This window comes from Salminus brasiliensis, chromosome 3, assembly GCF_030463535.1.
Source record: "Salminus brasiliensis chromosome 3, fSalBra1.hap2, whole genome shotgun sequence".
Classification (NCBI taxonomy): domain Eukaryota; kingdom Metazoa; phylum Chordata; class Actinopteri; order Characiformes; family Bryconidae; genus Salminus; species Salminus brasiliensis.
The window spans coordinates 36,499,551-36,518,194 of record NC_132880.1 but is presented as its reverse complement, the minus strand read 5'-3'; the positions used below and the strand labels follow the sequence as shown (position 1 = coordinate 36,518,194).

The 18,644-nt window shown below is 39.2% G+C and overlaps 1 protein-coding gene across 1 annotated transcript; it reads left to right on the top strand.

The window, feature by feature from the left end:
- The first annotated feature begins 10,064 nt into the window (after positions 1–10,064).
- Positions 10,065–12,465, top strand: sostdc1b (sclerostin domain containing 1b). Its single transcript, XM_072674459.1, has 2 exons — positions 10,065–10,260; positions 12,098–12,465. The coding sequence occupies exons 1-2, from the start codon at positions 10,065–10,067 to the stop codon at positions 12,463–12,465; spliced, it is 564 nt and encodes a 187-aa protein (XP_072530560.1).
- Positions 12,466–18,644: the final 6,179 nt, after the last annotated feature.

Genomic DNA, 18,644 nt, shown 5'->3' with positions numbered 1-18,644 from the left:
CATCTAAAAAAATCTGTAAATTGCAGCATACTGTCATATATTGACTCCAGTTAACATGGATATGGCTGTCCTGATCTTATGTTTGTATGGCTCTCATTTACATTCACATATTTAATTAGTCTAATCTCAAATATTTTAGCATGGTAGGCAAATGTAACATTCGATTTCTCTTTTTAGGACAGCATGTTCGGTTGAGGAATCCATCCTTTTGTGTGCAGGGCAGTAGTATTATCCACTGTGCTAACCAACCACTCTCTGGTGACACCAAAAAATGTCTGGGCAAAAACAAGCTCTTTTGTCATGTCATGTCATAAAGTCATGATTCGGCAATGTTGAGATTTCATTGCTCTATCTTACAAACTGTGCAAGGCATGTCACAACTCTCATTGCTATCTTACACCCCACCAACAGTCTATTTTCATGTCTGCTTCACTTAAATAGCAATGGTGCTTGCCGGTTGGCGTGGTGGTCTTGAAATGAGGTGTGTTCAGGTACATTTCTGCCGTATTGCTTTCTTGGCAATGGAAAACACAGACACGTCACGATTAAAACAGCCTAGGCAGACATCAACAGTCAGACTATCTTGCCAGTGAATTGTCAGCAAAGGCGCGTGCCCAGGGGGCGTACACCCCTGCGTTGCACCATTGAAATAGCAATCCGCCAAAGTCAAAACGCACCTGGCTCTTAAAGGGAATGACGAGTGACACACTGATTGGTTTAAAAGATAAAAAAGTGCATTTATTTGTCACAATTTGTACAGCGAAATGTGTCCTCTGTATTTCACCCATCTGTGGTAGTGAGCACACATACACACACACCCAAAGCGGTGGGCAGCCAACTCCAGTGCCCGGGTAGCAGAGAGCGTGAAGGGCAAGGCCCAATAGTGGCAGCTTGCTGAGCCCGGGTATCAAACCCACAACCCTGTCATCAGTAGCCCGGAGCTCTAACCACTAAGCCTCCACTGCCCTTTTTTTGTTGCATGTTATGCCCAAAACACACCAATGACTAATTAAGAGACTTAAATGCCTTTTGCACATTTCAAGCCACGCAAGGCCTACTTTTCCCATCGTTAGGATAGCAAAGATACACTGGCACACCAATATATATATTGGTATATTATAATTTTTTTTTTACATTATTCTAATGATTTTTTCTCTGTGCTGTTAAGCATTTGTGCTGCTGATTTTTTAACATCTTAACTTCAGTGACATTCTTCATACAGAGAAGCCTTAAAATAAATGTAGACTTTTTTGTCATTGTTTATTCCTGCTAAATCAAATATCTGTTTCATTCTTTGTTGAAAACACAAATTGTCATACTGTCTTATTTAATCACTGAACACTGAACAGCTGTGCGAAATAAGCTATTGTCTCTTTTTGCCAAGGCAACATAACAGTTTGTAATGAACAACTCGTCCCTCATGCAAGTTCACTAGAGTATTAATTTGCTTCCAAAACTGGTAGACCAGTTCTATAGAGACATCATGACCACCAGCCTAAACTCTGTGAAGGTAAGGACTAATACATGTTTTAGTCAACACAGTGTTTCAGCCCATAGGCCAGTATGTGCATTACATCCAGAGACCATTAATCCAGCTGATTACAGGACATGTATAAAAGCAGCTATAGACTATCATCGAATATAATAGCATATTGTTTGGAACAGATGCCGCCCAGGGATCTCCACCATAATAACACTGAAACCCAAGAATTCCAGTGATGGGCACATGACCAGGCTGTGGCATCATCTTGCATCTTGTGGCATACCTATGCTACAATTATGTTTGACTGAATATATATTGCAGGACAGAATGATGTGTCCTCTCTCTGCAACAAAGAATGAGTGTGTAGTACTTCTGAAGTAAACTAAGCCACATCTGCCTGCAGGACTGGGTGTGTCCTGTAAAGATGGACTCTTTTTACTATACAGCTTGAAGTGTTTATTGCGACTGCCAAATAAAAAACATGTATCTCTGTATTTTGTCCATTGTTTGAACTCTGTAGCTGATCTGTGCATTGTGTCAATAATTCTAGATGAATATACCAATAGGAATTCTCGAAATGACTTGGAATAAACTCTTACTTTTAACCTCCATTCAAAGTCAAGAACATTTTTGCCTTCTTCTGTAAACACACCATTTTGGAAATACATGTTTTTTTTATTGGACAGCGATTGTATTTATGTTGTATAGCCTAATATTAGCCAGTGTAACTCTGAATGTAACTGAATATCTGAATATGAAAGTAATTGATGCCCACAAGGTAGAGGGAGGCTATAGGAAGTGTTTTAGCCTGTAATGTCAACAGTGCTGAGTGCTGATAAAATGGCATTTCAGGGGAACTGTGGAAGTCTGTGGTAGCGATCTTAAAACTAGTTGCATGATGGTAGGACAAGCACAAACAATCTTAATGGAAGAGTCATTAGAGAAAACACTGTGACTGAAACTGCATTTCATGAAACGAACAGCTTTTCAACTGTTAAGCATGGGGGGGGGGGGGGGGTTCTCATGCTTCGAGCATGTGTTGCCAGTGGCATAGTACCAGTGGCATTGGCAATGTTGCAATGTTGGGTGGGGGGGAAGAATATTAGAATTAGAATTAGAAGAATAGATAGATAGCAATTCCTAGATATCAACTGTCAAACTGTCAAACCACGTAAACATGTGTTCTTAAAGGCTCCAGCTGAAAAAGTGTGACTTCTACAAAAGGACAGTTTTTACATTTAACTTCCAATCCACTTTCAATTCCAAAACAGGGTTTGCAAGCACAGGCCATTGATCATTTTATATTTTTTATGTCATGAAGGCGTAGAAGTAGCCGTATTTTGAGTAACTGTGCCTTTGTATTTTATGTTTGATTAGCAATATACATTGTACTGGGCATCTTCTTGAACTCAAAGACCCACAGAACTGCCAGGATCATGTATAAATTCTCATAAGCAAGTGTTTATTGGAACATGATGTAATTTGATCTATTGAACAGCTTTGGCAGCCACAGAATGCACTTCATGGAATATGGCATAGGAGATATCTCAGATGTCTCACTCACTGCTTTCTGATGGCTAAGCTTCTCGCACTGACTCTCAGCTCGTCCTCAATCCTCGTCTCTTTGGCTGAGTGAAGGGAATGTGTAATGTGATATGTGGCTCATTCCTGGAAACTTGCTAGATGGGTCACCATGGTTCTGCCCCCCCGCTCCCCTTCTGTGAACTAGTTTGCTGTGATGGATTTGTCCCTTTTTCACCTCTCTACCTCTTTACTCCTGTCTTTCTCTTCGTCTTTCCCTGTCTTCCTCCACAGCCTGTTCTCTAGTGAAATGTAATGTATGAGAACCTTTTAAGAGGGCGTAGTAAAACACAGTCATAATGTAGACCATTGCTATAGAGAAAATAGGTGATTGGTCTGCTGTGAGCACTGTGTGAAGCAGAAGGACATAAATTAACTTGGTTCACAATTAGAGATGCTGCTGAGGAGGTGATGTCATCATCATCAAATGCCTGGCATTTTTTCAGTACCATGCAGTGATGCAAATGGCAACCTTTAGGTACATACCTCAACAACAGCTGACAGAATTCTGTTCTGCAACCATCCAAACCATTTTGACCTCCTCTAGTGCTGTCTGGAATGGAAACATTGACACCTCCACTCATGAGCAAATCTGAATGGATTGTGAGCAAAGCCTCAGTATGGTTGGAAATGGAGACAATGGAGACAATACACTGATCATCTTGGATTTATGATGTAAATGTGCCAGATTTAGACAAAAGGCTAAGTTCCATTTGCATTGTCATGTAATAACCTTGTATCTTCAATTTTACCACGTTTTACATAATTTGAATCTGGCCATTGTTCTTTACATTGTGCCATGTATGATGTCATGATGAATGGACCAATAGAACTGCTCAAAACGACTTAATAATAAATAATAAAATACTTTTGCATTTGCGTTTTTCTTTTTCTTTTCTTGTAAAGTTGTCATTTCATTGCCTAATATTCTGAAAATATACACCACACACAGACTAAAAAAAGAGAAAATTCAAAGAACAAAAACAAGCACTTCGAAACATACACATCAAAACTCCTCAGACATAAAACAACCATTTTACAGATCAATTTGTGTGGTACTTGTGGTTGTCTAATAACCATGTTTGCTGTTTTTTTCCTCAAATGAATCAATGTACCTCAAGCACATAGACAGAAATCACCAAGGATCCCTCTTACCCAGCACACCTTACCTGTCAGTCCCTCTGGCATACAGACTCTGATCACCAGTCCTGGAACATCTTGTTCCCATCAGCCCCAGAAAACTCAACTTTGGTCTCCAGTGTCTGCAGTGTCTGCTGGTTGTCACAATGCACAAAGGTGCATCACTTTGCTGTGTTGGCAGTCCTCAACTCAGACAATAGTTATGTGATACTCCTGCACCTCTTTCTTGACGTTGTCTACAATCTTATGTAGTGTTTCTAATGTATGTCCATTTTGTACCTTCTGCCTTGACCTGCACTTTATGGTTGTTTTGTGGAAATGAATGGTGAATATACCTCACTTAACATAATATAATAAACGTATTAGTTATTTTCTTTTTCGATGTAGCTTAAAGTAGATGTTTCTTCTTAGCTTCCAGACAAAGATATCCTGTCACCCAATGCATATAATTACCATTACACACTCTATTCAATGAGGGGAATAAGGCAGAACAGTTGCCCTCCTGACAAAAAGGACAGATTTGAGATGTCCCTTCTAAGTACTACGAAATGTGTTTAGTACTGTATCCAGATGTACAATAAACCATTGTACAACTTTATTTACTGTACTGTAGATATAGTGCAACTACCTGACGTATAATCTCTGTGTTGTTTGCCCTGTGTCAACTGCAACCTCTGCTTTGCAGTGAGAGAACATTTGTACTGAAATGTGTTGTTGCGACAATAAAGTGTATGATTCAGTCAAAATGACATGACAATGACAGTACAATCAATGAACTGGTTATTGCTTCTTAGATAAAGACCCAACAGTATTCTCTATTTTCACTTAGACAGAGATAGGGCAGATGGTCCTCTAATGGATGCCAAATATGGTGCTTCATGCGGAAAGAAGTGATTCTTCCATGAAATGCTACTGTGAGCTTCTGTTGCTGTCATGTATTTTTTGTCAGTAATTATTAAATTATAGTTATATTTTGTATATGAAATTCTGCTGTTTTCATATTCCTGTGAACAGGCAGGCTGTGTATATGGTTTTGTGAAGGTTTAAATCAAGCCACCTACTTACTTCTTCACCTTAATGGTCTTTGGTCAGGTCATCTGTAGCCTGGTATGTCAAAATCTCTACTTTTCCCAGGCATGTGATCTTGCCTGGGAAAAGTAGAGCTTTTGACATACCAGGCAACAGATGACAAACTCTCCCAGTCTAAGAGAAACTTTGGTTCTAAACTCATGTGTGATGGAAGATAAAACTGTGTTTCCAATTATTAGGATCCTCTTATAACCTGTTGAGTTGATTATGAGTTTGATAGGAAATAGAGTGGCAAAGGTTATTTTAAGATTCTCACCCATACAGGGCATGATGTAATAATCAGACATTAATTCTTGTCTTTTTTATGCCTCATTATTTTCTTTTCTCCAGACATTTGGTTCTTTTCAATAAAGGTTATTGATATAATTATGCTATACTTACTTTTTCCCCAGTGATATAAGCCTGGTCATTTTAGGCTGTGGTTGTTTCTAAGCAAATGCCTCAAAATCCACTGGATCCTGCTTTACCTCACAGTCTAATAAAGCCATATTCTTCAGGGCAACAAAGTGGAAAGTTCTTGGCTAGGTAACAGTTTTCCTGAATATTGGAAAATGAATTTTACAATTGGTGCCGTCCATGTCAGAAGAGTGGCCATGGATGAATCTGACATGAGATGCAAAGTCTGTTTTTTGCCTTTGTGGTGTGGTCAACTCAGAGTTCATGTTTAGGTGAGTGCACCCTCTGATGTCCACTTAACACTACTACATTTTACAACTGCAGATCATAATAATGAGGCAGTAGAGGAGAGCAGCTGATCAGCGCTGGGACTTTGCAGAACTTGGACTATCAAAGTGTTCTGCTGAGGATAACCTGACCCATCTACTCAGTTACGAAAATTACTGAAATTTCTAAAATCTGTTTCTACTGCAGAGATAAAAGAAGGAGGCTTAATTTTGTAGTGCTGCATTGCTCCAATAAATGAACAAGTGTGTTGGATGACACAAGGGTTGCTGCAAGATCAGACAAAAACTCTGAAAGTGGGGAACTACTTTTACACAAGACTACAAGAGGGGGGGTTACATAACCTTGAACCTAAAACCCTACCTTAACCTTGCCCCAACACTTAATCGTAATCCGTACGCTATTGATTGTCAACTATCTTATTCTCTGACTCCTTTAGGCACCCCTAAATGGAGGAAGTCTTAATACAAGGAAAGACTTTGAAGGGCCTTGCTTAAAATACACAGTGCTCTAACCCACTGTTTCTCAGCCCTGGTCCTGGAGGCACACTGGCCTGCATATTTTAGTGGATTCCCTGCTTTAGCACATTCCCTACAACATCTGAAAGGCCCTGTTAGCTGATTTGTTGAATCAGGTGTGTTGGGAGCAGGGAAAATACTAAAATGTGCAGGACCAGGGTTGAGAAATACTGCTCTAATCACAGAGCCACTACTGCCCTGCTTTTAATGTAGTGTAATGGTTGAGACAGTAGAGGGCAGCTTTTGTTCAAATATGCATACTTACTGTTCCACTTCGGCTGCAGTGCAACCATCCCTTGGCTGTGATATTTACAGATGGAGTTGAACTTTCTGAAACATGCATTTAGAGAGGGTTGTAGGAATTACTGTTCCTTTTCAGAGTAAATGGCCAGGTAACACAGCTATTAATCTCCTCTTCTAAACCAGTACAGTATCGCACTGTGTTGATGTCTTAACTTAAAACTCTTAGTAATTAAATGACTCTAAGTCATTTTTGAAGTTTTAGAAATTTTGAGTAACAAGAATCTATGTCTTAAGTTCTCATGACTTACTTCTGAATTCACTTGACATCTTTGTAGTGAGCTGCAGTCAAGGTCTTCTATATAGTAGGACATTAATAACAGAAGGGATCTCCTCAGTGGACTTTCCCACACTCTGTCCTGCCATATACTTCCTAAGGCACTTACACAGAATTCTATAGACCTCTCCAACTATTCCTGAGAGCTTTGTTCCCTGTGTCCCCATCCCCTCGTCTCAGGGGAGCATCTCACCCTGTGGGCCAGTGAGGGGCTGTTTAGTGTACTCTTGTCATGTCCCATGTCAATATGCTCATAATTCAGTGCTGTATCCCCTCAGTATCCCCTGAGAGCAACCCCCTCCTCTTTTTTCATCTATGACTTTGTAATAGTCATTACAGCAGCATAAAGAGACTCTCATATATCCGGTTTACAGATACGAAGAAATTAGCGAATGCCACCTCGTATCATATGGCTTTGATATTGCGCTTTCAAGCCCTGAGGTGGAACAGCTCCCCAATAACTCAATAACCCCCAACCCTCCATCCCAAAACAATATCACTAACAGAGCTTTCTGGGTAATAAGAGATCTTTCTGTCAGCTGGCTTTTTAGAGAAAAAAATGCAAAATAATAATCCCTCTCCTGAGCCTAAATCAAAGAAGTGGACCAGTAGAGAAGTGAAATGAATTGATAGTAAAAGCCTGAGGTAAGAGTGAAATTAGAGCCTTGATTCATTTAGACAGTTACACAGTTTCGGCAGAATAAAGAGAGTGCGGCTCTTTGTGTTGCCTCCGTACCATTTGTGTCACACATTCGTTTTCATGAGCTCATCTGAGACACCTGTTTGGATAATTTTGGGGTAAAATAATCCACCTATATCCTATTTCGCGGGTTTGTTGTACACACTTTAACTTTACAGCAGTATTTGCAGTTGAATGCACCTGATTCTATTCTACCCAAGTCCAGACACAAACTAATCATGCAGAACAAAGTTCGTTGCCACATGCCCTACATGTAAACTATAAACACAATATATTTGGCTTAAAAAATCATTTGTTTATTCTAGAAATACTTGTCTGCAACAACCACACAAATTTTTGGCCATCGTTGCATTAAAAACTCTAAAAAATCTTTTTTGAGAATCGCCAGTGGTGCAGATGTCAAAGGCTAGAGATAAACTTAATGCAATCATGAATGCAAATGTTATACATGCCTATGTGTATACAGGCCTATATGCTACACGTGTTACTGGAGGCTTCCACTAGAGGGCAGAACAGAGAACACTAACCAGGTTTCCACATTGACTTTTAAAATAATACTCTCTCGCCAGCTGTTCTGACAAGCATATGTGTCACTGTGCTGTGGCAGGGACACATCATACAGATGAGGGTAATTGCAGACATTTGCGGTCACACAGCCTTTCATTGCTGACATAGATGTGCAAATGCACACACACACACACACACACACACACACAGCTTGATCAGTCCCTTCCAGAATAGGACTCTCTGGAGCAGATAAACATGAACCTATTGGCTCCATACCTAATGCCAGGCATGAGCTAGAGGGGTTAAAGCCCCCCAGCATTGAGCTGTGGAGCAGTGGAACTGTGTTCTCTGGAATGATGGTGCACCATCTAATACTTTTGGGATGAGTTGGGGAGCTGTGGATGAGGTTGGGTGGAGATACTTCAAAATCTAATAGAAATCTAGAAGAAATTTAGTAGAAAGTCTTCCCTGGACGGTAGAAGCAGTCACTCCAAGAAAAGCAGGATAAGCTCTTTGTAATATCCTTCATTTTGGAAGAAACAGTGAATGAGCAGGAGTCCCAATACTTTTGTACATATAGTGCATACCTCTAGCAGTCATTGGAAGATTGAAATCTCAATTCTCATCCAATCTAAAGAGCATAACTCGGCTTACTCTCTCGGGTGGGTTCCTCCTTCTTCCCTATCACCCTGTCCAATGATGTTGCAATAGCAGCAGTGCAAGAAAAAGTGATTGTCTGGCTTCAAGTGACTTTAAGTACCTGCAATCCTTCTATCTCCCGGTTCTGGTAGCATGAATAATGGAGGAGTCCTAGGTTGCGGATGGGAATTGGAAATGACTCAACTGGGGAGAAAATTGGTTCAACTAAATAAAGTGTTGTTTAGTAAAGGCAATGGTTATGTATAGAGCCATGACAACAAAGATGAAGTCTTCCTCAAAAAAAAAGAAAAGAAATGGGTTAACATGAGCTGTGAAAATCACTTAGTATCTCAAATGTCCAGTCTGAGATTAGGGTGTAGCAATCTTCAAACAGGAAGCACCCCAATGCAAAAATGCCCCACATTAGGCTCATTTTCTCTATTTTGGAGTGTAGAACCCTTTTAAATGGTTCTATTAAGTCAAAGAACCTTTCTAAGGTACTATACAAATACACAGTGAAGCATAGTAGAACATATTAAAATGGTTCTTAAAAGAATGATTAGTAAATCATTTTCTATCAAAGATATATTTAAGTATCTGCATATTTCTTTGAGTTGTCATGGTCTTATGTAGAACCATCCAGAACCTTTGAGGTTGTAATATTTATAATGGGAATAAGGGCTAAAATATACAACTGTACTTAGCAATAAGTTTGGACAGAATGAGCATAGGATTCTCTAAGCCGGAGTCTTATTACACGCCCTCGCAATGAGAACAAAAAGCGTGCATGAAATTACATTTCCTTTCTGTACCTATCCATTTGCACCCACACTCAGGGAGGAGATTCCTCAGATGTGCAGGATGTAGGCTTTCCAGAGTAAACATCCAACATCCAGTAGGCTACCAGCCACAGTTGTGCACATGTTTTGATATGAATACGGGTAGGCGTGCTGAAATGTACGTACACTCCCTTTTCTAGCAAACTTCAGCATCCAAACACTAACTGTAAAGCTGAGGAGCTAAGGGGTGGAGATGGAGGGTGGTGTATATAAACACATGTGCCGCAGGTAGCATCACGTCACTTCTGAAACCTTCAATGACTCACTGAACACCAACATCTCCAAAGCCTTCTCATATGAATCTGTCAGCATGGCTCTGGACACGGGCGGATTCCAGCTGCTGCTTTTCCTCTGTGTTGTGCTGAAGAGCTGTGGAGATCTCCACAACGATGCCACTGAGCTACTCAGCGCACACATCACCTCCACACTGCAGCACACGCCAAGCAATGTGTCTTTGAACGGAGCACGCGACGGTGGAAGGAGTGTGGATGATCAAGGGGAAACGGGTGCGTAGCTAATTTGCCTGGACACACCTGTCTCCATTCGAGTCTTAGGGGTTCCTGCTGATTTTAAGGATAATCCAATGCTGAAATGATACTAGTGGAGTTCTGTAAAACTATAACTGAAGTTTCAACTGAAAGGGAAAATTGCATTAGTTATTTCACACCATCTTTGATGGTCACTCTTACTCACTCATTCACTCACGTTTAGCAGGTTGATTTGACACAACCGATTAAATTACTCATGGTGCACAGAATCAGTTACACTGTATTGAATATATCAGTTTGTTTACATATTTTTTGGAAGCAATAAATAAGTTTCTTAATGTCCAAAAAGTTGTGTTTTTACATTCTATCGTTCTGGTTATAATGAACGTTTAGTCTGAGCCCTTTTGAGAGCCTACTTTGCTAGCCCTCCATTAACACACAAACATTGAGACATGTTAAAGATTTATAGACATAATTAATCTGAAAACATAATAAAACTAAAGATACAAGTAAAAACCATAGACATATAAAGAGATATATGGTGTATTATGGTTAACATTGCTGTGTGGTATAGTGCAATGAGCATGGCAGTAAAGTTACATGTGCAGTACTGTGCAAAGAGCACTGTCACTGTGCATTATTGCTTAAAGTACTGCCAGCAATTCAAGCTGTAGCAGTAAAAACTCACATTGAAGATCAGTGTAATGTAGTTTTACCAGGAGAAATTCTCATTTCAGATACCAGCATTTTTTTTCACTAAAATAGAATATCTGCAGACATGTAAAGGCATTGTGGCTAGTTATATTGCCACGGCAGCATATGCTTAATGTTATTTAGACATATGTCATAAGTCATATGTTTAAAATAAATCAAGTCAAATTAATTTGCGTAGCACTGCCACTGTCAAAAAGCAGCTTTACAGAAATCAGTAGGACAAGTGATGAACAAAACATACAAACGTAAGACCCTCAGTGACCCTCAGGGAATCGAACCCACAATCCTGTTATTGAGCCACCACTGCCCCACTGGTGATGGTTAATGGTGGTAATAGAAATAATAATAGTAGCAAATAAAGAAGTTTAAAAAGTAAGAAGGACAGCAGTACCAGATAGGTGGACAGCCGAATGACACGTGTAGCAGGAGAGCCCGATGGTCTGTCTTGTGCGTAGGCAGCTGGTCTGACATGGGTAGCAGGAGAGGTCAGCGGTTATCATTTTACCATTGATATATATGAAATCTCATCATCTCTTGTGTATGATTATATTTTGACTAGTAAAACATAGAATTAAAAAAATCTGTAATTCCTTTTTACCAGGAGAAATGGTAGGGTACTGTGTTGCTAAGGATTAATCCTGCCCATAACTACACCACTGCATGACACACTTCAGTGAAAAACGATTGACATGAAAATTTATAAAATGTGTAAATGAAAGAATAAACAAAATTTATGTAAATAAAAATATGTAATATGTACTATATTCAAATGTCACCACCTTCTCAATTCAATGAAAGTATATTTCTGGCTTCATGCTTCCACTGTTTATTGAGTACAGTTTTGATAAAGTACCCATGCTTTCACTTAAAGCAGCATTATGCAAGAATTAGCATTATGCTAATGCTAATATGCAATTTCTGTGATTCCCCTACAGTTGTTTCATGTAATTTGCACTTTAATGGACCCCCAGCAGACACGCTTTACACATGCATTTCTGCACAAGTTGAGAGATATAGAACCGCCACTGAAAGTGAAAGAAGCATGTGGGCTGCCGCGGTAGATTCCAGGCCCAGTGTACCATCAATAATTTCATCAATTTAAGGTTTTCATTGTATCAGCATTTGTCTGTATGTTCTGCAGACCGTAACCAGCTGGGCTGCAGGGAACTCAGGTCCACCAAGTACATCTCAGACGGACAGTGCACGAGTGTGCAGGCTGTGAAGGAGCTTGTGTGTGCTGGCGAGTGTCTCCCCGCCCATCTGCTGCCCAACTGGATCGGCGGGAGCTACTGGGGGAGACGGGACACGCGCACATGGCGCTGCGTGAATGACGTCACTCGGATGCGGCGCGTGAAATTGCGGTGCCGAGACGGCAGCACACGCTCCTACCGCATAGCTGCTGTGACATCATGCAAGTGCAAGCGACTAGCGCGCCATCACAACGAGTCCGGATCTCTGCAGGAGGGCCAAGGCGAGAGAAGTGGGGACAAAAGTGGGGGTAAAAGTTGAAGGACCTCCCTTGCTCTCTTTCTGGACTGAAACATGTGATTCAGCTCGATCACTCAAGGACCACTGACCTGTGAGTTGAGACACTGAGGTGTGGAAGCCTAGGCCTAAATGCAGCATGTTTTCTTTTTGAGGTATATTCTTGTATACTGTAGTGTTTGTGTGTGTGTGTTTATGTGCCTATTATTGTGAGTGTTTATTAGATGTCAGGAGGACGTTAGAAATTGGACAAATGTTTTGTTCACTGGGTTGACATCAAGCTCCAACATTTGACAGACGTTCAGTTTTGATTACTTAACACCATGACTTAGAAACAACAACGTTATCAACATCTAACCAGAATTTCTTATTATGTGCACATTAACATCATGAAATTTAGCACATGTTGGGTTTTGGTCATCATGTCACACAACTAAATGTTGGTATTGTACGTCAATATGATGTTGGGATACAAGGTTTGGAAGGTGTTAAAATCTGGTTACTTACATCACAACTTAAAACCAGCAAAATATCAACGTCAGCTGTCGTTACTATTTGTTGGATTTCTGTTGGCAGTAGACATTGTCCTGACCTTACAACCTACATTTAACCAGGTAACAACATCTATCAACCTTGGTGGCCAGCTGGGCAGTGTCACTGTATAATATTTGTATGTCATGTTCAGTATTTTATATAACAGGGAAATATACTGTATTTACTTATTGCCTCTGTATAAGTGTATAACTGTAGTTTATAACACTATCATGCCCATTTTATGGTTTTATAAGATTTAGACTCCAATGTTTGCATTACCTAAGTGCAATAAATCTGGTAGATTTATGTTTCTTGTTATGGTTTCTCTCTTTCATTATCAGACAGCAGCTGTCGGAGCGATGTTCCAGTGATGGATATGAAACAAGGAATTAGTCAGAGAGGGATGACCCTTCTCTATGTGTGAGAAATATAATGCTGCTCTGCGGTGAGGGGAGACCCCTAGCCCAAGGCATGTCAGCCTCACTTTGCCATAATGTGTTACTGGAAAACCTGCTTTACTGTATGACACACTCTTTCATTCCCCATAAAAGAATAGTGGCTTCTCACAGTCAGAGGCATCTCATTTTCACCTCTGTGGATAGCAGCTGTAGATAACACTTTGGTGGGAGATTATTCCTGTGAAAGGGAAAACTAATAGTGATTTATATGGGAATTAAATGTGAGAACAGTCATATTTCACTAGACTGTGCCCATTTTATGACCTTTGCATCAAAAGGTGCCTTGGAATGGAAAACTGTATTTATCTTGGAATAGTTGTTACAGTTGTAAAACTGGTCAATTAAAACAACTAAAAAATGTATGTTTATTATATTTACATCCCAAAATTGATATATACACCAAATGCTAGTCATTCAAAAACAAATTTAATGGCTACCTCTGTAGAATATGGAAGGCTGAAATTTTATGCTAGCCGGCCGGGTGAAGCACCACTCAAAGGTGCGTTACACGGAAGCCACTGAAGCTAGCTGGGTGCTATGGCCAGGCCAGAGAGAGCAGGCTGGACAGCCATTAAAGCTAGCTGGGTGCTTGGCAAATGCTAGACTAAAAGCTAACCCAGCCCCTTCTACAATCTCTTCATCACATCATGCGAACTGGACACCATGAGGACCCAGATAGGACAGTAACAATATCCAGTAAGACTTGGGAAAAATATACTATGTGTAACTACTGTGTGTCTTGGTGACATAAACCACCCAATGAAAGCAGAGTTAATCGCGTTTTTCCCACAAGTCCACTGTACAAGATCAATCATCATGTTTCATTCCAAACTACATCTGAGCATTTTTCACCCCAACCAAAGTCACATACCTACTAATTATATATCAAAGAACAATGTACAATACTGAATAAACACATTCTTAGGCACATTCAATATATCAGGTAGCATTTCTTGTAACAGCTTTATTCCACAGGCCGCAGCCATCGTACAATGTTCCAGTGATGGAGCACTTCTTTGGAACTGTAAGACAGTTTTAGATCCTGAGTGAGTTGCATTTCTTTTTCCGGAAGTTCTTACCTGGTCTATAAAAGGCAACTTGGCTGGATTGCTAAAATTACCCAGTAAAATGATATTCAGGCAGGACGAGTCAACGGAAGCAAGTCTAGAGAGGAAGTACCGTATATATGGTGTGTTGACAGCAGAGTCACAGATGAGAGCATTCGACACGGTTACAGTCAGCATGGTCCGTTTCACCATCCCTGTAATTATCCCTAACAACAGATTCCCTTCCAGAGAGCATGGGATATGAAGACCACCTGCTGTTATTTATGACTTCAGTAACCAACTTCAGGCTTCTTTCATCCAAAGAGGCCACTGTTCTTAACCATCAGACGTCTACCCACTGTCTCTTACACTCTTGCAATTAAAAGCACCATTTTTTTTTTTTTAGAGAGTACCATTTTAGTGAAGCCAGAGAAGAACCACCAGTTTCTTTAAATGTTTAAAATGTATATGTTCTATCCATTTTAAGGGTTCTTCTTCAGAGATTTGATATTGCTCAAAAACTCATTGCAACACCTTATATTTATTAGTGTATACTTGAGATTTTAATACTGGTTTTGTTTTTATAACCAAAGTCAGTAACTTGCATGATGTTTGTCTCATTTTCTTCTAGAGATTAACGTTAGAGACTAAAGTAACTCTTTATCAGCTGGCTTGTTCAAACTTCTACTCATCTTAACCAGCCACCGTTGCCACATTAAGTAATAACCTGTAAATCACGCGAGTGTTTTAATCCAGTGCCCCAGTTAGTTTCTTCGGTTCATTAGTATCATTTCCATTCCAGTGCCAGTTCACAATAGCAATCAGTTATCACCTAAAGCTTAATGTCGAAGCCACACATTACATACCCCCGAGCAGGCCTCAGCAACAACTAATTCCTGCAGCATGCAGTTTGTAACGCACCCTGTCATCACGCACAGCTTGCCAGTGGTTCAGCCTGCACCCACACTCCATCTCCATCTTTCCACTTGGCTCCAGTACAGAGACCTTGGAGAGTACCTCAGCCACACACAAGCAGCAGCCTCACAACTGAGAGTAGGAGTCATAAGCACTTGGCAGTTGCCGGGCAGATGAAAAGCACTTGATGGATGCATACAAGTTCACACACTCAAATATGCTCCAAAACACATTCTTAATGCACTAGACCACATTTTGATCCAAATGGATCTTCATTAGGCCTTGTGATTACCTGTCATCATCCTAAAGAAATGTCAAATGGCTCTTATTATTGGGAAGCAGAAATTTAGGTTCTGAGATTTGTGCAAAAGACCAATGCAAAAACACAATAAGGACACTTCTCGAAGACATGTACCGCCTCTATTAATCAATTTTGCATTTTGCAATTTAAAATAGAGTTTATGGAAAGAATTTAAGAGAACATGCTTGGATATCAAGAATGGCAAAGACATGACTACATTTTCTCTCGTCTAAACCTGCATGGCAACGTGGGAAATCTGTCACTAAAGGGGTGAGAGCAGAAATGCTCACTCGTGCAGGTGTGGGAGGGAGAATGATCTAGCAGTGTGCATGTGGTAACAATCCCACAGTAATGATGCACAATTAATCATGATATAATCTCCAGCTATTACCAGGCATTAGGCCAGACCAAGATTTCAGGGAGCCAAGCACAGCCACATTGTTAATCTTTTCTTTTTTGTCTCAAGCCCACAAAAACCATCAGTTACTGCTGGACAAAATGTAATATATATATATAACATAACATTTTGTCCAGCAGTAACTGAGACTTAATTTGCAAGATATAACAACAATCATGTACCTTTGCTGCTCTTTATAATTATTATACTTGTATCTATATAATGATTTTAGTTCATCCACAAAAATGTGATGTGATATTCTAACCATCATAAGCTATAACAGTTAAACTATCAAACTGTCAAGGTAAATGTGTGTGCAGTAGTAGTAAGGTTAATAAAAATAGTCACAAGATACAACATCTATGTATATCATACAGCTGTGAACATATTTCTACCATAGTTGGGTAATAGTTCTAAGTTGATGATAGTTCTAGTTCTAGTTCTAATGATATTCTATAAATATGTACAGATTATATACAATATGTAAACTTGGAAAGAGAGAGAGAGACTGTAAAGTAAATTTGCATATCTATTAGTCAGTCAGAGTTATTTACACAGTGTATATGTGTATATATATATATATATATATATATATATATATATATCCAAAACAGCATGGAAAAAAACTACTTAATCTTCAGTGGAAAATTGGAGCATCTTATTGGTCCGATAATCATTACATTTTGATACATTATGAAGAACAGCAGAGTCATATTATATCAAAAAGTAAAAAATGGAAAAATTGAGATTTTGTCCAACATCTACAATGTACTTTTTGACATAATCTGGAAGTTGATCTTTATTTAACAATGAATAGACCAATAGTAATGCTCCAAAATGATTTTTTACTGATTTCTACTGAAATCTAAGAAGATTTTCCTTGAACTGAAAAGTTGCTATTTTGGAGATATGATGTCTTTGTCCAGCAGCAATGTGGTATATGCTATATATTAATAATATAAATGAAACTATTCACATGTGAGTATGAAATGTAGGTGGTGGAAGGACTGCTAAAGGTGTCTGCACAGCGTAACCCAGCGTTCACAGAAATGAGAATAATGTGCCTGAATTCAAACACAGATGTTTCACATTCATCCAGGATGCTCCAGAGAGATGCCTTCATCTCACAGCTAAATCCCATCGCTCACAAAACAAAGACCCTCACTGTTTCAGGGCTACGAGCCTCCAGTTTCTGCCTTTAATATGTCCAATTAGGGTAACGGTTACTGTAATTTCACTTCACTCTTTACAGAAACAAAGTGCTGCAATCCAAATTGAGTGCAGAATCGAAACGTTTAGAACTGTTCAGAGAATGTGTGTTATTTTGGGCAGAGAATGTGTACTGAATATCCAAACTGGCATGACATTTCTTTTTTACACTCTTTCACACATTCTAACAATGGCTGCTATATATCCTCCTATTCAATTCAGTTCAGTTCAATATTAAAACCAAAAATGAGTGTGAGGCACAATTATCATATTCAGAAGCAGGTTAGGAGTGTGTTCAGGCACTGGCAGTCATGCAGTTCATTACAAAATCACCTAAACTAAATCCCAAAGATGTTGTTTTGTCTTTGACTTGTGTATTTGACTATTGTGTACAGTGTTGATTCTTGCATTTTTTCATGAATAATGTAGCCAGCTGTTTACTACACTGTCTGTACAGAGGGAAATAAGAGGAAAGGTAAAAATGTACAATGCTATTTTCAGCATATTGCATGCATACTGCTTTCTTACATTACAATATGTTGTATTTTATTAAATGATTAGGTAAAAGAAAAAATACATTTAAAATGTCAATATATTTTCTGAAAAATAAGATAAATATGTATATGAAAAGTGCATGTAAATGTGTTCAATGATTTAGACATAATTGGAAAATGGGATCTATCTGTGGAGTATAGTTATGAGGTAAACGGTTTATAACTGTTAATTTTATAGTTAAAAGAACAGGGTTGGTTGTTGACTTTTCTGTTAACTGGATTTAGTGTAGTTTCACCAGCAGCTTACCTAATTTACCAGACTGACTACACAAACTAGATGTCTGGAAGCTAACACATACACATAAAATCACATGCTGTGTATTTGTACAGTAGTTATTTTAAGGCTGTAGTCACCATATGTATTGAGAGGGACCCCCCCCCCACAATATTTAGATATGCTCAACATGCCCCCCTCCAAAATACTAAGAAAATAAATGTAAATAAAATATTTACTAACTAGTAACTAGTAACTCTGTTCCATTATACCAGCACTTCACTTAAGCAAAGTATGGGCAGCTAGCTAACATCTCTAATTGCAGGGAAAGGTAATGTTAATGTCAATGCATCATTTTGCACTGAAACTGTTATTGTGGACAAAAATAATATTTTACTAAAAGAGACGTGTGAGTATGAAGAACCTTTTAAAAGTCAGCGTAAAGGTTCTATATCAATATTCACATTTACAGCCTCTTTTCTGTGGTCCCCTGTCCAGTTATGGCTACAGTCTTGATTCATTTATTGTAATATTTCAGTTTTTTCTTTTTTTTTTTACAAATCAACCTTTATTGC